Below are 26,443 nucleotides of genomic sequence, written 5' to 3' on the forward strand. Positions count from 1 at the left end.
CTTATCAGCAAGCAAATATCACCACAGAGATTTTACTTCCCTACTTGCCTCTACAATAGGTGATTCCTACCAGGTGACTGGAGCTGGGTGTATTTTTAGGTATTAAGGGAAAAAAAAGAAAGCAAACAAAAAAAAAAACCACCACACCAGCAGCAAAAAACCCCAAAAACTAAAGCCAAAACAACCCCCCAAAACCCAGTTCAGGTCCAGATTTCAGAGCTGCTGAGCACCAGGAAGCACAGGACGAAGCAGAAGATCCCAGTGACAGGTGCAAACACATGGGATGATCTCAGGTTTAATATGGCCTAACCCAGGTCCTCAGTGCCACCACAGCACCTTCTGTCACAGTCCTCCCTAAAGGATGATACTCCAGCTAGCACAATCCAAAACTAAACCAGAGGAATGACTCTGGTTAGATTTGAGCTTTGTTTTCCTCCATGTTGCTTCCCCCATCCCCAAGGTTCCAAGGGCACCCATTGCAATGGGCTGCTTCTGAAGAAGATGCCCACCAGGACAAGCATCTCAAGGTCTCCTGGTGTGCACCAGGTCCCTAAGTCACGATTTTCTGCTCAATTCTCCCACTTGACTTTACAGCTTTACAATCATTTTGCAACCACATTACATGGTGCAACCACATTACATTAGAAACCGAACAGGTTGAATTTTTTTATGATTTTGGTGATTAACTTCACAGATTGACATTCTCTTCAAAGCCATCAAGATCATTAGCTAAGAATTATCCCAGCAGTCCAGAGTTCCAGCCTCTCAAACCACACCAACATACATACTTGTGTAACAATCTGGAATTTCAACATTTAGACATTTAGAAAATTAAACTGCAGCTGGCAGGAGTCTCGCTAATAACGGCAGCACCTGAACCTGTAATGATCCTTCACCTAAGGAAAATTGTTCAAGTTTTTTGAATACCTGCCCCCTCGCAGCCCCTGAAGAGCATACCTGAAAAGAAAGTATGTAGATTAATGCTCCCAAAACAGAAAAGAAAGTTGATCCAGTCCTACAAGAAGAGAAAAAAACCCAACACCTTTCTCAGTGCAGAGGATAGTCTGTGCTCAAGGGAAAAAACTTTCAAAATACACAGAAAGACTGCACCCACGCCATTGTAAATCCATGTCTCCAGGTTTTAATTTCCAATTATTTTTCTGAGATAGTCTCTCAAGGATTCCACTTTTATTAAAAATAGACTCAACACTAGACAGAAGGTCACAATGCCACCACCACACAGTCTGAACCATGAATATCAGACTGAGCTACTTTCAGACTGAGTTTTCAAATTAGTTTTGTCTGCAATTGAAAAATTTTCATGCAGGGCCACTCCTTAGACTGCAACAACTGCGTTAAACATCTCATTTCGTTTTTGCTCCTCAGGTTTCACATCTTCCCTGACAAAACAAAAATGAAAGCAGCCTTCAAGCAGCTGAGCTGAAGAGAAAAAAAAAAAAACATGAGGAAACCCCTAATGTTGCTAAATCCAAGCCAGCAAATCCTGGGTGAGATTCACACCTTCCCTCTGTGGGAACAGGAAAATACTCAAGCAGGGATTTTTTTTCCCCTTGCTTCAGCAAAGACTTTTAGGTAGGAGAATGAATTCTCAATCCCTCAGAAATGGACCTTTGTGCCCATTTTTTCTCCTTACCCCAGGTTTTTAAATTTATTTTTCTCCTCATAATTATTGTATTGTTCACCCCAGATTAACAGCAGTGGGTCTAGAGGGGTATTTCAATCACAAAAATGAAGAAACACAGCATAGGACAGCTAAACTCAGAAACAGAACACTGGAAGGCAGCAGCTCCCACCTGGAATTACAAAGAGATTGGAGCTTGGAACAATGCACAAGTCCATGTCTTTTCCACAAAACTGGTGGGACAAGGAACAGGCAACAGCTGCCAAGTCATCTTTCTTGGCAAGTTATTTCTTAAAGATAGAAGAAGAAGAAATACTGCTGCTAATGTTTATCAATGCTAATAAACTCCTTAATCAAATCCCTGTGGATTGCAGTGAGATCAGAGATGCATTTGGATAAGGGAACCAGGTTTTGAAACAAGTGCTCTGACAAGTCATGGTGCACTTGGCAACCCCTGGAGTCAAGCGAGGTTAAGCAGCGAGCAGCAAAAGGATTTGTGGATTCAGACAGACTCCTCCGTTGCTTTTGGAAAAGTTCATTCTCTTCATAGCTGAGGAAAACTCTTAAGATTCCTCATTATCTGCTGCAGGCACCTCAAACCTGACCTCTGCTCTGCATTGTCCTCCTATCTCCTTGCCTACCTGCCAGGCACGGTGAAGTGCCGCCGGATAAGATTATCGGCAGCGATGGCCCCCAGCTCTCCTGACAGGGAAGGCCGGCGCCTGCCCGTGCAGGTTGTTTGTGCCACGGTCTGGCCGGGAAGGAGGAAACCCAGAGAGTGCCCTCGTTGCTCAGCCAGACGTTTCACCGCACTCCACAAACGTGGGGCCCGAATCCCAAGGGAGGCGCCTGGGCCTGCCGCATCCCTTGGCAGCAGGGCTGGATCTTTATTTTCGGATGAAAAGAAGCAAAAGAAACAGTGGCTCTGCTTTTAAACATCTCTCCAAATCCCTTTATTGAGCTGGAGTGGTTCAGCCATCCTTGCCACCACCAACAGCAACAAATTCCACATAATGATGCCTCATTTATGAAGCAATTGGTGAATTAAGGAGCAGAGACTGGCTCTTCTGCACTCAAAGAAACCTCCAGAAGGGTTATTTACCCACATAACTTCCCTCTTCCAAAAAAACTCATTTATTTAAAAAAATCATTACAAATTGCTCAGCATTGTTTTAATCAAGCACAACATTTCTAACAATCCACAGTGGTCCTTTTTGGGTTTTTTTTGTGGTTTTTTTTTTTTTTTTTTTGGTTTTTTTTTTGCGCCTAATGGGACCACATTCCTTAACAATTAAATCATTTACTAATTCCTCCCCAGGGAGGCTGTCCTGTGCACCCAACAAGCACAAACCAACCTAACAGTTTATAGACAAGTGCTATAAAAGCTTAAATGGCAACATTTAGGAGATTTTTTATTTTGGTCTATGTATTTACGTGAAGTATGAAAAGACAGTAGAGTTACGGAAGTCTACTAAAGTAAATATTTTCAGTTAACTTGTTTTAAGTTCATCCCTCAAAACCAACCATGTAGATGCTGAATACAATAAAAGAATTCTTGGCGGTCTATCAAAAGCGTTCATAGCCTGAGCTGGTTTTAAAGCTCAGGTTTTCCAAAGATGGATCTATCTGGATTAAACACTCCTCTTCCATCAGCGCTCAGCCATGATACAGCATATCCAGGATCCTCTACCTTTTTAAAGGTCATGCTTTGCAAGAAATAGAAGGCAGTTCAAACAATTTTTATTAAAAAACAGCACAGAGGCTGTCAGATTATCTGTGCATGATGGATAAAAGCCAAGACCCAGAACAGGCATCTGAAGAGTAACTCTAGGATATAAGGTTATCTGGGTGATGCCAGAAGTGATTCAAGGTGAGGAGACCAGCAAATAAGACCCAAAAATTATATTGAAACCCACATATTTTGGCTATTTTTACATTTAAAGGGGGTAACCAAAGCATTTGTTTATTTTAATCTATGTTTTTCCTTTGCTACTTCATGCAGCACCCAAGCAGGACAGTCCCCTGCTCTGCTCCCCACTGCTCCTAACAGGGATTTGCAATAACTCCTGCAAGTCACACGGATGGAAAACAAGATGATTTTTTAAGAGAAGCTGAGCAGACACTTGGAACCACCAAAACTATCAGGGTTGAAAAGGTCCAGTTCAGCCCTCCCCTCAAAGGGGACCACCTATACATAGAGCCAGCCCATCTCTAAGGGCTGTAACACCAACAGGGATTGCATAAACTTCCTCCATGACCTGGCCAAGGTCTTTAAAAGCACACCACAAGCCAACAGAGAGATGACAGGAGACCACAGCAGAGCTGTGCCTGCATCTTGTTTTAAGTCAGGCACGTAGCTGCAAAAAAAGCAATATATCTCAGTAGGTGAGTGAAATGAGAGCTGGGATGAGACACAGCTGGCTGAGCTCCCCACATATGATCTCACATCAACAGACAAAGGATGCAACTAAGGAATATCAATATTCTTTGGGAGGATAGAGGCTGATCTCAAAGGGTCCAAGCAAACTTCAAGCTTGTATCTGGGTGCTTAATGCAGAGACAGCACAGGTATCTACACCCAAACCTGGACACACTGTGTATCTGCCCAGGATAATGGGCTGTCTCATCAGCTCCTGTAGCTCTTATCTTCTTTGTTTTCCATGATGGCATCAACATGACCCAGCCTCACTGCCATCCTACCCCAAGCACCCTTAGTGCACCATGGCCTTTCCACTCCTGAGTCCCATCTCCCTTGGCAAAAAATTTGCCTGGCTGAAGACCACGCTCTGTCTCTTCATGAGGCTCTCAGCAAAACTCAGAAAAAGGGCTGACAAAAAACACCAACAGAGCCCAAAACTCAGACCCATGGTTTTATCTAACCATGGTTTGGCACAGTGTGAACAGCCATAGGCATATGAAAACCCTTCACAAAGAGACATCTCATCCCTCTCCAAAGGGATGCACATCCATGCCTAATGAGAAACTGCAATGCAAGATTTGAACAGCAGAAGTAATCAGAAGAATAACAATAATCCTTAAAGCACAGGTATTTATTTATTTCATTTTGCCTAGAAAATCTCTGAGGAGTTTCCACCAAAACACTGTGGAGCCACTTGCCAGCTTCATGCTGATTATCAGCAAATGGACTTAGACTATTCCTGTTTTTCTCCCAAAACTAACTTCAGCCAGGCCAGATCCTCTTTCAGCTGGAGCCTGTGACTATACCAGCTTAATGAACTCATGGAAAGGCAGTGGGAAGCAGCAGTTTAATAGGCTGCAAGTGGAATACTACGCTCTGCAAGCAGTGGGTCACAGATGATCTCATTCTACTTGGACACTTCTCACCTAATACAGCTCAAACCACTTCATTTCCCTTCTCCTCCTGCAGCCCACAAACCACAGGTGGAAGACAACTGACATGAGACACCTAAAGCCATGCAAAACCCGATCTGACTTTGAAGACAATCCTGCAGGGAGCAGGATTTTGGACCAAGAGACCTCTTGAGTTCCCTTCTGACCCAGGTGAGCCTGCATTCCTCCTTCAGAGGTAGCATTAAGATCATGGGGGTTTTGGTAGGAATAAAAAGCCATTGCAGCAAAGACATGGAACTTTCACCTCACCTGCAAGAGTTTTCCACAGGCACCTGTGAAAAAGGGATCCATAGATTCCTCCCCACAGAAAGAAAAACGCTACCACAAGGTCTAATAAAACTGCAACTATTGACAGTATTTTAAAAACAGATACAAAAATAAGTTCAACTCTAAAAATCCATGTTCAATAGCCTCCCCTCCTGAATTTTCATATTTTCTGAGGTCAAGTGGTTTGTTAAGTTCCACTTTTAAAAGTTTAATTCCAAGACACAGAGGTTAAGACATTGACACAATCACAGGAGTGAGATGTATATGTCACCATGGTCAAACACTGCACAAGATTTAGTATTAAAGAGTCACACAAAAAGAAGATTATTCCATTTCCCCTTTTTCCTGTTTTTATTCATTATCTGGCAAGAGTTTCACATGTTTGGTTTCTATAGTCTCAACTCTGAACACCTGTGCCGTCACATGTATACCCAAAACCTATGGAAAAATTTGGCCTGTGTAAAAGAAAAATAAAATTCCACAAAAAATCTCTCAATTCCAATGATCCATAGATATCCCATCAGCAGCATTTTGTCCTTAAAATTTCATAAGAAACCCAAGCTTTGTGATAATCCCAGCCATCTAACCTGAAAACTTGGCAGAGTAATTTTGCAGCACGAAGCCCAAAGAATTACCAAGCTTCTCCCCAGAGCAGGGAAGCACCCACACACATCCCAAATCTCCTATGCTACTGCTTTTGTCCAAAGGAATGCTAGAGAAAGTCTCCAATTTGCAAACTTGAACCGTGATCCTTTAAATATTTATGCTCATGTTTACTTTGTTGAGAGGGGAGAAATCCCGTTCACTCGAGAGGAAGTGGCGCAAACGTCGGCACGCAGGACAAAGCCTGAGAAATTCAGATGCTCTTTTAAACCTCGACACAAAAAAACCACCGTGTTCCAAAGCTGAAACCTGCACCCAGCCCATCTCAGGGAGCCAGAGTCCAGGCCCAAGCTGGGAGCTTCATCAACGACACAACAAACATGCCTTCAACCCCGGTGTTTCGCGTGTAAGAGAGAACGCAAATTCCCTTTTATTTACAAACTGAGGGGACGCAGGAATTTCTGAAATCAAGTTTGACCGGCTAAGATGCTTCCAGTGGTTCAACGACCTTGTTTGCTCTCTCATAAATGTATTTTTAAAGGAATTGAGTTCAAAAGTTGCAAGAACTAGAATTGGGCAGAAAACGGCCACACTACACTCACCAAAACCAACCACTCCAAATGACTTCAGAAACTCTCTGGTCACACTTGAATGACAGAATCCCAGACCAGCTTGGGCTGGAAGGGACCTTAAAAGCTGATCTTGTTCCACCCTCTGCCATGGGCAGGGACACCTGCCACTATGCCAGGTTGCTCCAAGCCCCATCCAACCTGGCCTGGAACACTTCCAGTGATGGGGCAGCCACAGCTGCTCTGAGCAGCCTGTGCCAGGGCCTCACCACCCTTTCAGCCAACCACTTCTTCCCAATATCCCATCTAACCCTGCTCTCTGGCAATGGGAAGCCATTCCCCCAGGTCCTGGAACTACAGTTCCTGATTAAGAGTCCCTCTCTGGCTTCCTTTTAGACACTGGGAGTTTGCTCCTGGTTTCCCCAGACTTGAGGCATTTAAGCTTCAGGACTAGAGGACACTTGTGGTCTCAAAGCTGTGATGGTGAGCCCTGGTCTTCCTTGCCAATTTGGTGGTGCCGGTGGAGGGACCAGCACTGTGCCTGTGCTCCCAGTACTCCCCCTGTTGACTTGCAGGCATGGGAAGGAGCAATCTGTTCTTCCATCCAGAGCAGAATACTGCTCTCCCAGAAATCAAGCAGGGGATGAGGATTTCGAAGTCGAGCCACACTTTGACATGAGCTAAATTAAGGCTGCACAGGTAACTCGAGTTTCCCAAGTGCCCGAACTCAGGTGCTTGACATTTTCAGGGGTTTTCCTGCAAACCTGATCAATGCTCATGAACCGCACCATAAACATCGCAGACACAAATAATTTAGGCATAAAGCATTCAGATTTTCCTAGTAAAGGATCCCAAAGGTTTGATTGTCTGAGTGGTTTAGTACCAGTGCTTGTGAAAGATGCTGTAACAGAAGCAGTCATGTCAGGCATTTGATACCTTGAACCTGAAAATGCAGCTTCCCCACCCAAAATGAGGAGGAAAAAAAAGCTAAAAATGTGGACTTTGTAAATCGTAACAGGAGCAGTGGATGTAGAGAACAAATAACTTCACACAACAGATCTACATTTTAAATACATTATGAATTCCAATAAAGCTTTTTCCAAGTGCTGCTGATGGACACCAGGCCTTTCAACACAGAGGAAAAATCTCTAAAGCCACCCTGATTTATGCATTGTTCACAATAAATACATAAATAAATACAAAATTAAATAAAAAATATGAAGTTGCATAATCATTGATAGCCCAGGAAATAAAAGCTTATTAGTTGTGTGCTGGAGCTGCTGAATTACCTTCCTTGCCATCAGCAGCCTGACTGACAGCTTCCAAAATGGTCTTGGGGATCAAAAATTAGAGCCAGAAGGGAAGGCAAAGTCTGGGAGAGCCTTAATGAGGGGGAAAGGGCATGGAAAACCCTGTTGTTTCAATTAAATAAAATGTAAAAATGAGAAAAACCATTGAAATGGGTGAGTTTACTCAAGGGCATAGGGGAAATCGTGTGACTGTATGGCAAGGGGCTGAAAAGATGATGCTCTTCAGGCATAACGCAGGCTCTGACCTAGCCGGAGTTTATGGATTAGGTCAGATTTGTTAGGTCGTGCTTAAGGATTCACAGCCCATCACCGCAGCATCCACGCACCTCTCTATAGGAACACAACGCTCCCCTGTCATTTCCTAGCAGTCCCACGGGAAAAGAGTCAGGAAAGCACTTGAGCCGGCCAGAAACCCAATTCTCCACCTAGCAATCTATTTGCAGAGCGATTTATTACAGCCTTTGGTTATCGACTGAGTGAGACACCGCGCCGGTTTTCCTCCCGTAGCAGCAAATCTCCTTCCTCTGCCGCTACGTGATTATTTTTTTGATCCGCCGATGGGCAGGGACCGAGCTGCAGCGCGGGATGGGAAAGCCATGATTTCTGCTGAGCTCACGCTCCCCACTTCATCAACCTCGGCTGGGTTTGGGGACAGGAAAACGTAAATGGAGGAGAAAGCCGATCGAGAAGCAGAAGGGTGGCCAAAAGCCCGGCTCCGAACTCACGGCAGGTCCTAGCGCAGGTCACGTCGGAGGGGGTTTATTTTTTTGGGATAAAGCAAAGGCCGGTTTTGGCTACGTTTAGGAAAATTCCAGAAAGAAAAATCGACTCTTTTAACCTGCAGAGGAGCAGTGCTCTCACAGGGGTCCGGCGTGCAAGGGTGGGAACCACCGTGAAGTCCAACACTGTGCTAAGCGAATCCAGGTACACCTCATTCCGACGGGTGGGAATGGCTGATGGGCGCTCGGGAATGGCACTGCGTGGCGTGCCGGGCTGCCGGAGCCACGGGCCGCCCGCGACCTGCTCCCGTCGCGATGTCCACAGCCGTGGCCTCAGGGCTAGTGCCACACTCAGGGCTCCAGCCCACGGCCCCACTGGTGACACTGGGGAAGCCTCTGAGGTAAATCTCCTCCCCCCAGGCTGGTTTTTCCATGTTCTGAGTGTCCAACCCACCCGCGATGGGGGTGAGCGGCACCGGGCGGTGAAACCCCGTGCATGGGGCGGAGGGGAGGGGGAGGAACGCGGGGCTGCCCCGCACCGCGCACCCACCGGGGGCGGCTCGGGCGGGGAGGATCCCACACCCCCGGGAGGACCCCGCGACACCGGGCAGACCCCAGGACGCCGGGGAGACTCGCCCTCCTCCGCCGAACAAAGGCTCCCGCCGGCCCCGCGATGCTCCGGCGGGGTTCGCCTCACGACCCCCGCCCCGCCGCTCCCACCTCACGCGCGCACCGGAGGCCCCCGCCCCGCCCCGCTCCGCTCCCCGCCGCCGCCGCTTACCTGGGTGTCGGGGCGCGGCGCATCCCTCGCCCGCGGCCGCAGCCTCCGCCGCCGCTGAGGGGGGTCCCGAGGGTCGTCGGCTGAAGGAGGTCGGCTCTGAACAGAGGTCCCGAGGCTCTGCGCTGGGGAGGGTCGGTGCTGAGGAGCGTCCCACGGGTGGGTGCTGAGGCGGGTCCCGGGGGTCGGTGCCAAGGGAGGTGCGGGGGTCCCGAGGACCGGTGTTGAGAGGGGTCCCGGGAAGGGGGGGGGGGTGCGGACGGGCGCTCCCGCCGCCTCCGCCGCCGCCCGGGCGCTGCCCGACTGCCCGCGCGCGCGCGCCGCTCTCACGCGCCCGCCCGGCCGAGGCAGCGGGGAGGGCGGTGCCCGCGGCCACGCCCCGCGGCCACGCCCCCTGTCGTTACGACGCGGACGCTTTACGGCAGTGCGCGGCAACCGAGCGGCGGCGGCGGCGACGGGCGATGAGGCGGCGAGTGAGACCCGGGGGGACACGGGAGGGGACACGGGAGGGGACACGGGAGGAAAACGGGGGGACACGGCGGGACACGGTGTCACTAAGGCCCGGCAAGGACCCGGCGCGGAGCGCCATGCCCGGGGGTCGCGCCGGCCGCAGCCGTCGGGGGTCGGTGCTGGCCGGCCTCGGGCCCGGAAGCTTCAAGCCCGCGTTTTAAGGGGAAAAAAGGGGTAAAATGGGTAAGGGAGTGGAAGTGTGTTACGGTCCTGTGGGTGATCCCTGCTCGGACCCTCTCCTGGCCCGTAATTCCCGTTTAGTCACATAAAAGCAGCGGTGGGATGAGCGGGATCTTCCCGGGACTGCTGGCGTGCTCTGATCCCGGCACCGGGGCGCCGGGAGACGCTCGGGGTCAGGCTCGGGGTCAGCACGTTGCTCCTCCTCCGTGGGGCGTGGGACACCCCGAATCGCTTCCCCCGACCGAATTCCCACTCCTGACCAAATCCCTGTGACCTCCAGGTCTTTCAGGCAAGTTACATTCCCCCCCTGTGCTTCCTGCTGCTCCCTGGATTCGACCCTTTCTGTGGGAGGTGAGAGGTGAGTGCATGGGCGTTCGGGTCAAGGATCTGAGCTGGGATCCCGCCGGTACCCCTGGGAATTCCCGGCGCCATCGCTCATCCTCAGGCGTTCTGATCGCTGAGGGGTTTTTCCCTGTTAAACTCCAGGTTTTGGTCAACCCCATCCTGGAGAGAAAAAAAAAAACATTGGGTGTTGTTCCTGTGGCTCTTGGTTTCATGCTGTGACACCAAGAGAGGTTCTGAGTTTGGTTGCAGAGTCTCTGGTTTGGGGAATTTGTCCAGAACAAAGAAGTTTGGGCATAGTGAGTACGGAGCTTGGAGTATTTTCCTCTGATTTCAGCACTCATGGCCTGTTGAACCTTCAGAAGTGGGATGTTCTTGTATCATACAAGAATTATAACCTACAGATGCAGAGAGATTATTTATATTTAACAAAAAATGAGACAACTATGCTTCCGTTCTGGTTGAATTGTTTAATTTTCTGTGAGTTTTTCCTCTGGCTCTGTCAGGAAACACGTAAGTCCAGAGATTCAGGTGTCACCCAGCCTGGCTCCTGCTGGTAAATAGAAATTAATGTTCCTTGTCTGATCTTGCTCCATTAACAACTATCCAGACATGGTATTTAAACCCCATATTTCCAGGAAAAGTGAACAGAAAATTAAACCAAAAGGTCTTTTACTCTTGATCTTTAAACCTTCTCTGTCCTTCCTCCTGCTCCCTGATAAAATCTGGATTTTTTGTCTTCCAGGTGACTATTTTCCTGTTTACCTCCATGTTCTTTAAATGAGGAACAGGTCTAGGTCTCTAGACCTGTCACATTAAACTATTCACTCTGGAGGTTCTTAGCACCTTTAATTTATTAAAATAGACTTTAGGAATCTGATTCATCCTTAGTTCACACTCCCATTGCTCTGTCACTGCCTTTTTATGCTCAGTGACTGAGGAGTCTCATTCCTTGGCTCTCAGGTGTCTTCAGCAATTACCTGCAGAGGGTTGTTGTCTTTAATGGTGTGAAAATGACAGGTTTGGGGTGTTTTTTGGTCAAGTGTTGGAAAACACAGGCTTTGCATTGTGTCCGGACGCGAAGGAGCCCCATCCATTTATGGATTGAACTTGCACTAATGTCAGCAGCTGATTTGTTACATTATTATAACTTCAGTGAGGGAAGCTTGACCTCTTGCCCTATTGATGCAACACAGCACCATTTTCAAATCTGTAAATGAAATGATGGTGTTTGTATGGAAATGCTCCTCTCTCTCTCTCCCCGGTTTCCTCGTCTCAGCATTGGAAACGGGGCAGCTGAAATCCCATGGAGGAGCTGAGGATTCCAGGGAGTTTGCACAAATTCCAACTACTAATATGCAAATAAAATGAACCAGCAAGACACTTGTTGGCAACCTCCAGCAAATGTTCCAGGCCTGTGCCAGTATTTATTCCTATTTTTATGGAAACTGAACAGAGCGTGCCGGAGCCTTCAGGAAGAGAGTCCTGGCTGTGGCTGAGCAGAGCTGCTCCCAGTCCACGTCGGGATTTCAACACTCCTCAGAGGCTCAGATCCACGTCCTGTCTCCTCTGCAGATCCATCTTCAGCTCTTGGGAGGTTCTCCCAAACAAAGCCACCTCACCGGTGGCTTTTCACAGCCCCACCACTTTGTTTTGGTCCTCGCTGCTTACCTGACCTGGCTCTGAGGGAGCCTCCCAAGGGTTTTCCTTGGAGCTGCATGTGGTGAGTCATCCCACAGAACTCACAGGCAGTTTCACAAATACCAGATGGCAATAAAATTAAAAGTAGTAGCTAGTGGCAATTAGGCACTTGCACTCTCCTTCCTGACTGGAGGAACCTGCCAAATGTCATGACAGAAAAAAAAAAAAAAAGACAACTATGTTTCTGCAGAGTGGAAAATTAACAGAGCACGGGACACACGCTTCCCTCGCCCTTAATCCCATTTGGACTGGAGTGGAAAGCTATTGGCTGGACTTCTACATGTCCAGGAGAAGATGAAGCAGAAAGAACAGAATGTAAAGGAAAATCTGGGGCATTTCATGGGGAAATACAAGAAGTATTTCAGCAGTGCCCATGTTAAACCCCCAAACAGGATGTTTGGAGGACGTCCAGATCTTTAAACCATCCTATATTCAGGCAGGCTGAGGAGTTACTGGGATTCCGTTGGGATTTCTTGTTTTTATACTACAAGGGTTTGCACCACAAACTTGGAAATAGTTGGAGCTCATTAAGGTCGGAAGCATGTCCAAATACCATTGTGTTTGGCTCAGCATAAACAAGGGCTGTTCCCTTCCTCTGGTGACTCCTGCTGCTCGGCATCTCCGGGATCCACCAGCCACGCACAAACGCTCACTGGCTGTTTCATGCCCCAAACATTCACCTCGGCCCTTCCTTCCCACGTGTTACACATGGGCCATGGCTCATCCATTCTGTTCCTTGCCTGTCACATGCCAGGGGACCTTGCCAACGTTTTTGAGAGATAAATCCCTTAATTTATGCATCCCAGGCCAGGAAGGGTTATTCCTCATGATTCGTGTCACAATAAGAAGCGTGAACCTACTTCTTCCTAACAGAACGCTCAATTTGCTTCATTTTCTTTATCATGATGGACAATTGGTGACTTATATATAGTGAATCATATTAAAGTAATCTTATCATTCTGAGCTTTCACACGAGGCTTTCAGAAATCTGAAGATGTTTTCTTGCTGCCCTTGGGACAGAGGAGGGAAGGAGAGGCCAAAACCAGTTCCATGTCATCTGTGTCCCAGGTTGTGGCATTTCCAGCCCTGTCCTGGCCAGGAAAGGATCTAGAGGCTGAGGATGCATCACAGCACTGAGAAGCCTGGAAGGGCTGCAGGGTGTCAGAGCTAAAGGAAAACCGGGGTAGATATAGGGGCTCTAAATCAAATTTCCCTATGGAAAATCTCCTAAATCCTACTCTGGCTATGTAGAGTTGTCATAAAGATTCCCACGGTTGGGAACTGGTTTGTTTGTGATCTCGTCTTGCTTTGTTACTCCTTACTCACAGCTGTGCCTCCAGTGCTGGCAGCCCAGCAGGTTCTCCTGGAACAGGTCATGCCTCTGGCACAGAGCTGGGGCACTCTGTGCTTAGAGAAAGGGACCATATGTCTGTCAGACAGCCCAAAAGGTTTTTATTTAGGGGAATACCAGCGATGGAAAGAACTCCAGTGCTTGTCACTGCACAGGTAAAACACTGAGACATGCAAACACCACCTGACTTGTGGATGACTCCTGGTTTCTGTGCAGGAACTGCTCTGAAACTCCTTTGTTGTGAGGTTCAGATCCTTAGGATGGAAGGCTGATCTCATTGGAGCCACAGTAGGTTGCTGCTCAGCCCAACACCGTGTGTTCTCCATCTGCTCATGGTCCTGCAAAAATCCATCTGGGAATCCTGGGCTTTTGCTTACTGCTGCTGAGAAGGAACTTGAGGTGTTTGCTGGGCTGCATCCAGGTGTGGGCTGTATGCCGGGTGTGATCCAATTCCCAACCCATGTTCCCTTTCTCTTGCAGCTCTGGCAGTTCCCCGGAGCAGCGCAGGATGGATCCCGTGGTTCTCAGCTACGTGGACAGCCTGCTGAGGCAGTCGGACGTGGCCCTGCTGGAGCCCCCGAACTGGCTCAACGACCGCATCATCGGCTTCGCCTTCGAGTACTTCGCCAACCAGCAGTTCCAGGAGTTCAGCCACCGTGTTTGTTTCATCAGCCCCGAGGTGGCTCAGTTCGTCAAGTGTGCCCTTAGTCAGGAAGAAATAGCCATATTCCTCCAGCCGCTGGACCTTCTCCGCAAGGAGCTGCTGTTCCTGCCTATCAATGACAACTCCAGCCAGGCCGCTGGGGGCACCCACTGGAGCTTACTGGTTTATTTCAGGGACAAGAAGTGCTTTGCCCATTACGATTCCCACAGTAAATGCAACTCTGTCCACGCCAAGCAAGTGGCAGGGAAGCTGGAGGCCTTTCTGGGAAAAAGAGGGGGCAAAGCCACCTTTGTGGAGGAGAAGGCACCAGCACAGCAGAACAGCTACGACTGTGGAATGTATGTGATCTGCAATGCTGAGGCTCTGTGCCACGGGTACTTCCAGGGCCGGATGGAGCCTCTGCTGCAGCTCCTCACCCCCTCCTACATCACGCAGAAGAGGTCAGAGTGGAAAGCTCTCATCACGAAACTGGCACAGAAGTGATGGGGATGCACCTCTAGCCCCCCAAAAACTGCCTTCCCAGTCCAAGAGGCAGCACCCCCAGTGCCTGAGGGAGATGCCCATGCGCAGGATTGTCCCAAAGAAAAAGAATGTAACCCCTCTAGCATGGCTACACCCCCCAACACCCCATTCCCTCCAGGAAAAGCCTTATTCTCTCTCGAAGTCACCGGCCTTTCAACTTATAATGACAAGAGTCACTTTGCTTTCGAAGAAACCCTCTCCATGGTAAATTTTTACAGTAATCGCTGTGGCAAAGCAGGTTGCTGAAGAGACTTCTCCACCTGTGCCCAGCACACCCTCATTAAGTGGCTTTAGCTGGCCCCAGGCATTGTCCTTCCAAGCCAGGTTTAGCAAATGCTCTTTAAACCCGAGCCCCCGAGTGCTTTATCGTGGATAGTTCTAGTTTGTGCCTCCTGCTAATGGTACTGGAGCAATGTGGGATTTAGTAGCCAGGATTTTGTACCCTTGAAAACCTGACATTGAGATGTCACTGCAAAAAGATGAGACTGCAAAGGAAATGCTACAATTAATTTAAGAACAGGGCAAAATCAAAGTCAGTTTTCTTAAGCTAGGTGTTCCTCGGCCACACAGCAATGGCTTTTTTTGGCCTCCCGCCCCTGCTTGTTCTTACTGCAAATTAAAACCCGACTCCGAACTGATGGAAGATTAATAGGAAGCTGAAAAAGCCAATCCTAGGAAAAGAAACTTAATTGAGTTGAAAAGCAACACTCACTCTTTGAAGTTTGGGGTTTTCATTAGGATTTTAGGTCGTCTCTGTGCAGGTCGGGTTTGTCAGTGCTCCCCAACCCTTATTAGCGGTCGCTGCTCATAACACAAAACCAGTTCTGTTACTTGAGGGAAAAAAAAAAAAAAAAACACACCAGGGAGAACAAAAGGACAGAGTTTGAGGTATAAAAGCCAAAGATAACTGCAGGCTCCTTGAAGTACTTAATGCACTTCAGAAAACTGAAACACTTCCTGTGCTGGATGATGGCTGGGATTGCAGAGTGGATCCTCTCCTTAAAGACAGGCTTAGCAGTGTGGAAAATAAAAATTAAACTGAGATATCATTGCAGGATAAGGAATAATCTCTCACCTGCTGAGAAGCAAAGAGCAGGTTGTTCAGGTGGTGTCTAGCAGAGCAACCACACCCCTACCTGAGAAGGGAAATCCGGGTTAAATAGAACCCTTGAGGAAGGATTGTTTTTAACCCAGAGCTCTTCACCACCGGTGTGTGCAGCAGCACAGCACCGAGGGGATGGAGGGCTTCACCTTCCCTTGCTTCAAGTAAATGTCAAGAAATCAGCCCAGGCTGCCCCAAAACACCCTCATGGCAGCACTGGGGCCTGACAAGGGTTGGGGCCGCTCCCCTCCCTCCTAACACTGCCTGGACAGGAGAGCAGCCTCCAGCACCAGCCCTCCCTGGAAAACCCACTCAGCTGGAGCCAGAACAGGATCCAGCTGCTCGCTGAAGGGGATTCCTTTGGACTCTGAGGGGCTTTGCCAGAGCAACATCACTGCCACTCTCAAATCCCAAATAAAACTCAGACCAAACTGTGTGCTTCCTGGTGTCACCCAGTCCTTGGTGTCCCTGCTAATGCTGTGGTGCAGAGTGTAACGGCATGGTGGCTCTGACTCATCTGTCTGACAGAGCTGCCTTGGCTGATTTAACCTCCCAATCCTATTTTTAGAGGTTGGCTTGGGCTGGGGAGGGAGGAAGACAGAAAATGGGATGGTGGGTGTGACATGGGCAACAGCAGGGGGATTTGAGGGCAGGGGTTGTGCTCATCCAGCACCACCCTGTCTCCTCATCGCTGTTTCCAAGCCAGCAAGGCAAGCGTCCAGGGACATTCCCTGCACCTGAGGCTTTTACGTGGCATTTCTTTACACAAAGAAAAGCAAATAGGCTCAAGCAGGGCGTCACTGGGAGAGCCAACATGCACCAAACCAGGCTGGCAGACACCAGATGGGAAACAAAACCAGAGCCTTGCAACCACATCCCAGCAGCAGAGATCCCCCAAAGCACCCTGTGAGTTCATCCCAGTGCTCCTCCAAACATCCTACATGTCACTGCACCCATGGCTCGTCCCACCACTTCTTGAGAGGAGACCACATTCCTGGCTCAGGCTCAGCACAGGGACCCCAAGCACCTGCTGCTGGAGGACCCAACGAACACCAGGCTGGACACATCAGATAAAACACCCCCCAGTCCTCAACCTCTAAACCTCTTTTTGGGGCCAAGAGCCCCTCTTTGAGGTTGGACTCACTAAACACCAACTTGTCTGTTGGAAAAACAACAGTAAACCCATTTCCACCATGTAAACGAGCTGGGTGAGTCCCTGGCAGGGACAGGACGGCACCTTTCATCCTCCAGGTCACCCAGGGAATCAAAGGCTCCGACAGCCCCATAATGCCAGGGCTTTGAATAAACCAGACCATCTCCCCAGGCACCCCCGGGTGATAAATCCTGCCCAAAACAGGTGACACCACTCCTGTCCCCACTTAACCAGTGCCACCGTGGTTTTCGAGTTGGGCCATTTTCATGCATTTTGCTGCATTGGCCATTCCAGGGAAAGGAGTGGAATTGGGTTGTGGATGTGCAGGGAGGAGGAGGAGGAGAAAGAGGAAGGCTCACCCTGCCCACCTTAGCTGGGTGGGGCTGCAACTCAGCTCCCTCCCCCGGCACCGCTGTCCCCAGGGTGGCCCTGCCACCACTGCATCACATCCCGCAGTCTCTGCTGCCATCTAGTGCAGTAACCTCCCTGGCCCCTCTGTCGGGAGCATCCCTGTCCCCTTGTCCCCATGAGAGGATGGGCTGTCCCCATGTCACTCACATCCTGGAAGGGACACTGGGGCAGCACAGATTTTGGGGTGCTCGGTTTTGGGGCTCACAGCCTAGCACCGCTGTGGAGGACGCTGGTAAGAGAGAGTGATGTGCTAGAAAATCCTGTGTTTATTGGAATTCCATTTAAAAGCCATTCCAAGCCCAGAGCGAGCAGTGAGCTCTTCCCCAGGGCGCTGGGATTTGGCCCCATCAGCACTTGTAGTTCCCAAAAAAACAGGAAAGAAAGGAATCACAGCAGTACCCCCTGCCACCCCAGTGTGCTCCCAGGGCACTGTGGGACAAATCCTGTGAGACAAATCCTGCAGCACTCAGCTCCATGCGTGACAAGGTTAACACAAACCAGGGCACAGACGCTGCACTCTGGGACATTCCCCAGTGCCAGCCATGAGCTCCTTTCCAGCGTCTTCATGGGGCAAGCAGGACTAACAAAGTTCAGCTGTGCCAGGTGTGAACCCCAGCGAGGACACCTGGTCTGGGAGACCTTAAAGTGCTTTGCAAGGGATGCACACACACACACCCCCCTCTCTAAGCCCAGTGCTCCAGGAGAGAAGGGCTGGGGAGCCCTGGCTTGTACCCCCACCCTTGTGTGTGGGAAAAATGACACCCCACAGGGCTAGTGGGCCCTTTCTCCCCATCCCCACAGATCCCTGTGTCCAGGGCCATTCCTCCAGGAACATTCCCAGGGTTACTGAGGGACAAACAGGTGGGTTCTCCCAGAGCAGCAGTGGCAACTCATCCACATTTCTGGGGGTTCCTGGTGAGCCCAAGGTCATCTTTTAACAAGAAAAATCCAAGCCTGAAATAAAAACCAACATCCATCTTAGCAGCAAGTCCTAAGGGGAGGTCCAAGTGCTCGGCAGCCCCGAGCCATTGTCCGGTGCTACAGCACAGCAGTGTCCCAGGGAGAAAACAGGTTTCCAGTGGGATGGGGAGTTGGCACTGGTGGCCAGAACCTGGCTGCAAAGTCCCACCAGGAACAAGTGCCCGAAGGAAGAGAGAAAATACTTGGTCCCATTTTACCAGCCGAGGGAAAACTGGACCACATGTAACAGCCACGGTTGGGAGGACACAGCACCGGGATCCATGGGCAGGGTGCCACCACCTCAGTGTCCATCCTCAGCCAGCACCTGGGGAACAGTCACCTGCAAGGGAGTGGGGTAAGATGGGATGAGTAACTGCAGAGGCTCCATATCTCATCCCAGTGCCTTCTGATGTCCTCAGGCAAGGAGATTCCCTCCTGTCCATCCCATGCTGATGCCCATGGCCTTAGCCCCCAGGCACAGCCCAGCTCCAATGAGATGTCCTGGTACTTCCTACAACTGGAGAACCAACCCCAAACCAATGAGGAAACCTCTTCCCAAGCTCCACAGTCTCACAGACAGCAGAGCTTCCCAGTCACTCAAGCCAGCAGCTGATGGGATCACCTCTGGTCTGGAGATGGCACTGTGGGTTCTATCACTGGCCAGCCCAACAGCAGGACCAGGATAAGGGACAAAGCATTCCTTAGACACATTACAGAGGGGAGCCATTCCTCTTTGCACCCACATTCCCTCAAGTCCTCCACTCATGGCACAACCTGTGTGTCCCAAAATATCCCTGAGGGTCCCTCACCTCCTGTGCCCACGGGAGAGGTAATCCCGGTTCAGAGAGCAGAGCTGCTGCTCCAGACGGAAGATGCGGAATGCCAGGTATGAGGAGGACACGACCAGGAGACAGATGCTGGGAACAGAGGAAGAAGCCAAACACCCAGTTGAGACTGAGACCGACATTCCCAGTGTCCCCCCAGCTTCCCTGCCCCCTTGGCACACTTACAGCACGATGAAGATCTTCAGGAGCTGGTAGTCAGAGGGTCTCAGCTCTGCCACACAGCTCTGCTCCACCTCCAGCTCTTCCTCGGTATTTATTGCACTTTCTGAAAGCAAACCCAGAGTCAGCGGCACAGCCACTTGGCTGATGCTCCTGTTCCTCCAGCAACCAGGAAACATCAAATATTCCTCCCTCATGGGCTCAGACCCTGCAGCCAGGAGACTCCCGCCCATCCCCAGGACTCCATCGCTGACTCCCAGCCTAATCTGTAAGGCAGAATTCCCCTGCACGAGAGCAGTGGATGGATGAACACACTTCTGTGGAGGTTATCACCCATGTGGAGCAGAGCACAAACCAATGCCCCTCACCTGAAACCAGTGGCTCCTCAGAGGTGAAGGAGCTCTCCTTGGTGCTCAGGCTGCTGACAGAGGTCCGGTGGATACACTGGTAGTTGGCATCTGGCAGTGACAGTGACAGTGAGGTAGGTGACACCTTCCTCCACTTGCCCTCGGGGACAATCACCTCCTGTGGGAACAGTTCTGGTGAGCCAAGAATGAAACCAGCACTGCCACAGATATGATGGTGCCAGATTCAAACTCAAACCTTACATATCTCCATGGCGTACCAACACATTCAAAACATCATCCTGAGGGAAGAGCTGTCTTCCATGATGGTTCCATGGGAATGCAGGTTCCTACTACCAAAGAAGGACCTGCCCATGCACCCCACAACTCCCCCAAATACCAGCTGCTGCCTCCTCCACCCCTTGAAGCTCAGAGCGGTCACCTGGAATTCTCCAGCATGCCCCAAATAGGACAAAAAAGTGTCCCAAAAAGACAACAAAACAAGTGGGGTGGCAGCTGGCAATGAGAAGGGCTCCCCTAATGGAGAGCTCCCAGGGATGAACACACTTCTGTGGAGGTTATCACCCATGTGGAGCAGGGCACAAACCAATGCCCCTCACCTGAAACCAGTGGCTCCTTAGAGGTGATGGGGCTCTCCTTGGTGCTCAGGCTGCTGACAGAGTTCTGGTGGATACACTGGAGCTGCCAAAGGGCTGCATCCCACTGAAACACCAGGACGTGCTGCCAGATCAGCCTGGGTCATTCCTGATTCGGCCCTTGAAATGACTCTTTAACCCTGGGATGTCACCAGACCATGGGTGACATCCCACCTGTCACCCTCTGTTACCTCTTTCACCTAGCCCGAGGCTCGGGACCAGCAGCCATGGAAGACACTCTTCTCCAAAGGTGCAGGATATGGCCCCCATGCTCCCTGGATCATGCTGTGGTTCAGCAGGTGTTTCCCTCTCCCATCATCCTGCAGATTTTTGGGTAACTCAACCACATTCCCAGCCCGTTATCCACATTCCCAGCTCTGAACAGCATCAGCCATCAGGGAGCCGAGTGGCAGAATTTTCCACATCACTCTGAAGTTTTTCTGTCTGTACACAGACAGAGTCACTGGCTGTGCTCAGCCAGTCCTCCTGACCTGCTCCTGCCAAGTCTGGGGATGAGGGTCCCAGAGGACAAGCTATGATGGCAACAGGCGCATCCTTGCACCCTTTGACAGCACCAACAGAAGAACTGGCTCTCTCCCGACTCTGTGAGCCGCCACCAGACAGTGTCAAACCCACCAAGGGGACCAGGCGGGCCCTCTCCACCCACAGCATGAGATCAGGGGGTCTCTCCTCTCCCAGAGCTGCCCTGACCCTCACCAGTGACACGGAGTCCGGCTCCTCCGACAGCTCCTTCAGACTCAAGCTCTTCTTACTGGAAACCTAGATGGGGGGGGGAAAGGATTGGGCATTACAGTGCCAGCTCTCCCTGCTTCAGACTCAGCCACAAAATGGAATCTGGGCTTTTCTGCTGAGACTATGAAGAGCAGCTGCTAGAACTTATAACCACGGGGATTTGGGGCATGAGGAAAGGGTATTGCAACACTGCTTTGCATCACAAAAACCTAGGGGGGCCATGGTTGAGCCAAGGGCTTCCATGGACAGGATAAAACATCAGGGGGTAAAAAAAAGAAGGGTACATCTGGGCAGAGCCCAGCACATTTCCAAGGATAAGTCCCCCAGTTTGGCAACAGGGCTGAATCATTCAAATGGCTGCCCTGGCACAGCTGGCACACACCCTCCTGGGCAGGGCAGGGCTCCTGCATGGCTTCCCACGTGCTTCAAAGTCAGGGAAAAGGGGTCCCCACAGTCATCCTCTCCAGCTCAAGGGCTGATGGATGTCTTCCCCCACTTAAGTTAAATTCTTTTTTAACTCTGTACCATTCTTCCTCCCTTTAAAACTTTAGATCTGGGCAAAAGGCATCAATGTGCAGAGTAGCAAAACTAGTATTACCACCAGATTATAAATAATTCATACCCACACCCCGAGAGAGAGCAGAAACTCAGAGCTCTGCCTCATCCATGACCCAGAAAAGCCCATGGGGACAGGATGTGCCCAAGGCATGGCTCCTGCCCCTCTTCCCATCCCTTGCTGAGGAATGAGGATGCTGGGAATTGGAGAGGCCTTTGGGAGCAGCCCAAAGCCTTGGAGGCAGCAATGAAGAGCTGTGCTCAGCCCAAAGGGAAGGTGCAGAGCCTCAGGGCCATGGACACACGGTGAGATACAGAGTGGGGGTACCTGCAGGTGGGTGCAGACTCTCCTCAGGACATCGTAGACGCTGTCACGAGAGATGAGGGATACGAAGATGTACTGCAAGAGAAAGAGGCGAACTGCTGGGAGAGATTTCCCCCATCCTGAGTCCAGTTCTCCACAGGCAGGGACAGGCAGAGACATCATGCCCTTGAATCTCCCCATTTTCAGGAGCCACGTCTCCCCCACAGGCATTTCCCTGTGGAGCTTCCCTGCTGTTATTTTTGCAGCCTGCTAAAACCTGGACCAGATTTTTTTTTGGGGCCAGTCTTGCTCAGTTGCTGTTCCTACAGCTTTCCCATGCTCAACCCAGAGGGACACGTCAGCAAATGGGGCCAGGACCCATGGAAAACATCCCCATAGATGGAAGGGACACAGGGTCACACTCACCACGCCTGACACAGAGCCCCTGGGTGATGTGCACGGCAGCCACACATGGCTTTGTATGCCCAAATCCTGCCCTGTGCCGCTCCCTGCTAAAACCCACCTCCCAAATTCCGCAGGAATAACTGCCTCCCAACATTCTGCAGAAAAAAACCCTCCCTGGCAGGGACAGGCAACACACAGTGCTGGCAGCAGCACCTGGGCAGGCGAGGACTTGGACACACTACATCAGCTCACTGCAGCCAACAACATCCAACGGGATTTAAAAGCTGGAAACGCAGCCCCGTATCCATGTTTTCCGCCAGCTCTGGCTGAACGCCAGCCCAAACCCTTTCCCTGCTTGTGCTTCAGGAGTTTAAAGGTTTTACGTGAGCCTGGCAGGGATTTGTCAGGCTCGGCTGAGTTTCACTTGGGCTTTGCTTCATCCAGGAACAAAGTGAAATTCAGGAACAAAAGCAAAGCTGTAGTGTTTGCCCTGGCTGGCAACCAGCACAGAGAGCAGCGCTCACTTCCTAACCAGGGATGGGAACCATAACCAGTTTGGACCTGGGCATCTGCTCTGCGTTGGTGTTACCTTTCTGCTGGCGGTGGTGGTGATGGCCAGGCCGTTGGGCAGCAGCCGAGCCGTCTTGTGCTTCTTTATCAGCTGTACAGACACCACTGGGATCACCACCTGCGGGGCAGGAACACCGGGATGGACACAGCACAAGCACGATCCAGCCAGCCTCCCTAAGACCCACCAGGAGAGCCCCCCATGCAAGCCCAGGGAGGGTGAAAAATAAGGCAGGATGTTATTTTTGGCAGGGTAACTTTGCTGAAACCTTGAGCTTCCTTCAGGTATTTGTTTAAAGCATCACATATAAATAATTCAGTCCTTCAGCCCAGTTTTAAAGGAAGTTGTCTCTCCCAAGATCCCCGTCAGCCACAAGACTAATGGGGAAACATCAGATTGTAAATCAAGAAGAAAAAGCAAGAGAGATTCAAATCTCACCCCCACTAAAACCTTTGATCTTCCTTCAAGCGCCATTGCGGCTGGAAGGAGGTTTTGCACCAGGGAATTTTAAACCAAACCAATATTTGGTTTCCCCAGGCTGATGCCACAGGTCATCAGAGCGGGAGGCACGACCGTGCTCCCCTTTCTATTGGAGGCTTCTGTTGGGGATTTTGGCGGCATTTGGGTGCAGGAGGGGATAAGCTGTGGTTACAAGCCCTGAGGGATCAGCCTGGGCTGGTGCCCACATTACCTTAATGTCCTTCCCAAAAAGGTTTGCGTAGAAGCAGAGCCAGTTGGGGGAGATGTAAAGCCTTCCCTGGATGAGGATGTCTCTCTGGAGCGCGCAGGAGCAAACTGCAAGGCAAAGAGAGAACCGTGGCAATCCCTGTGCCAGATCCTGCCGCCTCCGTGCCCATCCCTCGCCCTGCCACCCACCTTTCAGCACGCTCTCCTCCGTCGGGATGTCCTTGAACAGTTTGTGGTACTGGGAGTTGTACTTGCTAGCAGCCTGAAAGCAAAGCAGAGCAAAGTTATCTGGTGACCTTGCTGATAAGGAGACCCAAAAATCCCTCTCTTGCAAGAAAACCTCCCTCTGCCCGCACCCGGGACCGGCGCAGGGGGGTCCCACCGGGCTGGGGACAGGAGCCCCGACGGATTAGAGGAAGGTTGGATGATCCATCACCCAGCGAAGGCTGTGCCATCCTCCCAGATTAACATTTCCCTTAATAGCTACAGGGGCTGCTGAGCCCTGGAGAGGAGCCGGTTTTGTGCCAGGCTCATCTGCAGGCAGTTTATTTTGCCCAGCGGTTTCTCTCCTCCTCCTCTTCCCTTATCCGGGACACAGTGACAACACTTGCTTTGCGCCCATCGCGCCGCGCCATCCAGCTATTTATATTCCCGGCGCCACTTCAAAGCCTGCCGGCAGCCGCGGCGGGAGGCTCGGCAGGTCGGCCCTGAAACGCTCCTGTGGCGAAGGTAAAGCTCCGAAGCACTTCAACGCCTTCCATAAATCTGCTCAACCGGTCCTGTAAGGCAGCTTTGTGCCCCCTGCCCTCGGGATGCTCCCATGGGATACGGCTGTCCCGCAGCGGTGACAGCTGCCGCTGTCACCAAGGGAGGAGCTGCTTTGCCAGGATGCAGAGAAGGCTGGCACAGCAAGGCTGGTTGTGGCAGCCACGCAGGCAGAGTCCTCCAGCCCACAGGTACAAGGTCACCTTTGCTCTGCGCACCTTGTCACCAGATGAGCTGGGCCCTAAGAGGATCACGGCTCAGCAGCACCTGCAGTTGGCTCAGACACTCCCAGAGGGATGCCGGGATGGTGGGGGTGCCCGTGGGAGCATTCCAGGAGAACACGGAGGGCATTACCCCGGGCATTACCCCCTGGTCCTAGCATAAATCCACTGCTGGCCCTGTCACCCTCCCAGATGCCTCTGAAGAAATCGAAAAATGTTCTTCTCCTGCATTTTCTCCATGGAAAAAGGCAAAATGCCACTTCCTGTCACTCCTTCCTCTTCCACAGCATCTCTTATCTGTAGATGGACCAAAACCATCTAGTTTGGGCATGATTTGAACAAGCAAAAAGTTTCAAATGGACAGAAATTTAAATGCTCTCAGTCAACATTTCCACTTTCTCCTTTGCTCTAGATGGAAAATCCTGGAAGTGTTTGCAAGGCAGAGCACGGGCCACACAAAACCATCACTAGGTCTCCTAAATTCAAACACAGGAAGCTCTGCCCCACATCAGAAGCTGCCTCTGACTCCTTCAGCCCACACCTGAGACTCCAGGTAGGCTCCTCCTGGGGCAATAGGCTACAAGACACTAGGCTAGTCATTCCCAAAGCCAAAGGCTTACCACTTCCCGGTGGCATTTCTTGATGTCCTCATCCTTGAGGGCTTCGTTCAGGCGGATGCTGCAAGGAAAAACGATAATCACCAGGTAAGCAAAGAGCAACAGGTCTCTCACCCGCTCCCACGCAAAACACGTGCTGCAATATGAGACACAGAAAAATGTGAAGGACTGAAGAGAGACCCCCAGGAAGCCACATTTTGGGTGTCTCCATGATTTATTGCGGCACTGGGCATTGCTGAGGGTCAGTACTGGCTGTTGAGGGCTGATCTCTGATGAGAACCAGTGAAGGCATCAAAACCAAGGTACTTCACACACACCCCAGCTCTGGGAGAAGGAGCCCAGAGTTGACCTGGCAGCAGCTTAGAACAGGTTGGGAGCTGGAAATGTGCAGCTTTGGCAGCTGGGGCAAGGATTCCTGAGGGAAAGCAGAGGCAGGAATTTGGGAATGTGCCTGAGCAGGAGGGCGGACTCAGCTTTGGCCGTGCACAGGGACATCCATCCATGTCCATCCCACAGACAGATGAAAGGACTAACCATGGAGAGAGCAATATCCTACCAACAACCTCGGCAGCAGGAATACCGTCCCCTTCCCCAAACCACTTTCACTTCTCGACTTTTATACCCACAATATTTCAGGGAGAAAACAAAGTTGGGCCCCCCCTGTGCCCTGTCCCAGTTGGCAGGCAGTATTCAGGGCTCGAAGGCAGCAGGAATGCCACAGCAAGGCAGAAAAGAGAGAACACTCAACTGCAGGCAGACCCCGGGATACTGCTCCTCACCTGCCGTCGAGGGAATCCAAACTCTTCTGCTTGTGGGACACTTCCAGCTTCTCACGACTGTGCCTGGGCTCGGGGCTCTTCAGGGGAGCTGCCTTCTCATGCATCGGCGTGGCACTGCAAGGAGACACCCATCAGCCCCCTAGGGAAAGGGGAAAAGGGGTCTGGAGCTGTAAATCTGTTCCCTTCAATCCCAGCCTGCATGGCTGAAGAGACAACAGATTCTGCTGCTCAAGGACAGCAAGAATATTCCTGCTATGTCTCAAGTCACATGGAGACAAAAAAAAAAAAAAAAAAAAAAAAAAAAAAAAGTCATTTTTCTGCCAGAGACTCCCCAGCGCTCAGAAGAGAGCAGCCAGATTGCTGTGGCTCCCTGCGATAACACCCTCCGAAGTAGAGACTCTTCTCCTTAAGGGATGGAGGCTGGGATGGGAAAAACCACAGGTCAACAAAACTCCGTGTGGGGATGGATTTCAGCCAGGGTCTGCTCCTTTTGGTCAGCAAACACCATCTCCCCAGGGCAAAGCCATCACCAGGCACCTTAGAGCCAGTTATTTACCATCAGGAATGTTATCAGAGGTGCTTATCAGCCACGGCAGGCAAAGTAAACATGGGCCCAGCGCCGCGGGCAG

The 26,443-nt window shown here is 50.8% G+C and overlaps 3 protein-coding genes across 15 annotated transcripts in view; 1 reads left to right on the forward strand and 2 right to left on the reverse strand.

The window, feature by feature from the left end:
- The window catches only part of MYO9A (myosin IXA), a 171,426-nt gene extending 161,899 nt beyond the window's left edge, over positions 1-9,527 (reverse strand). For 5 of the 10 annotated variants that reach the window (XM_068204295.1, XM_068204293.1, XM_068204292.1 and 2 more), the window contains exon 1: positions 9,264-9,526. The gene's annotated coding sequence lies outside the window, so the exon portion shown is untranslated. Of the gene's footprint in view, positions 1-9,263 lie in introns of all 10 variants that reach the window. The other 5 variants (XM_068204299.1, XM_068204301.1, XM_068204298.1 and 2 more) reach the window with 2 other exon arrangements.
- Positions 9,528-9,683: 156 nt separating this feature from the next.
- Positions 9,684-16,068, forward strand: SENP8 (SUMO peptidase family member, NEDD8 specific). 2 transcript variants are annotated; one of them, XM_068204306.1, is made up of 2 exons: positions 9,684-9,733; positions 13,825-16,068. In XM_068204306.1, the coding sequence occupies exon 2, from the start codon at positions 13,853-13,855 to the stop codon at positions 14,489-14,491; it is 639 nt and encodes a 212-aa protein (XP_068060407.1). In that variant the 5' UTR covers positions 9,684-9,733; positions 13,825-13,852; the 3' UTR covers positions 14,492-16,068. The 2 variants fall into 2 exon arrangements, with proteins under 2 accessions (XP_068060407.1, XP_068060406.1); XM_068204305.1 differs by lacking the exon at positions 9,684-9,733 and adding an exon at positions 10,231-10,308.
- A 1,376-nt stretch (positions 16,069-17,444) lies between these two features.
- On the reverse strand, positions 17,445-25,922 carry GRAMD2A (GRAM domain containing 2A). Of its 3 annotated transcripts, XM_068204302.1 has the most exons (11): positions 25,815-25,922; positions 25,039-25,096; positions 23,622-23,694; positions 23,437-23,540; positions 22,767-22,865; positions 21,797-21,868; positions 20,878-20,940; positions 19,529-19,685; positions 19,167-19,266; positions 18,966-19,073; positions 17,445-18,496 (listed from the first exon to the last, which is right to left on the reverse strand). In XM_068204302.1, exons 1-11 carry the CDS (start codon positions 25,916-25,918, stop codon positions 18,493-18,495), a joined length of 942 nt encoding a protein of 313 aa, XP_068060403.1. In that variant the 5' UTR covers positions 25,919-25,922; the 3' UTR covers positions 17,445-18,492. The 3 variants fall into 3 exon arrangements, with proteins under 3 accessions (XP_068060403.1, XP_068060405.1, XP_068060404.1); XM_068204304.1 differs by lacking the exons at positions 25,039-25,096; positions 25,815-25,922 and adding an exon at positions 23,789-24,013; XM_068204303.1 differs by lacking the exon at positions 17,445-18,496 and having other exon boundaries at positions 18,962-19,073.
- Positions 25,923-26,443: the final 521 nt, after the last annotated feature.

The sequence above is a fragment of the Anomalospiza imberbis genome, chromosome 13 (genome assembly GCF_031753505.1).
Source record: "Anomalospiza imberbis isolate Cuckoo-Finch-1a 21T00152 chromosome 13, ASM3175350v1, whole genome shotgun sequence".
In the NCBI taxonomy this organism is placed as follows: Eukaryota; Metazoa; Chordata; class Aves; order Passeriformes; family Viduidae; genus Anomalospiza; species Anomalospiza imberbis.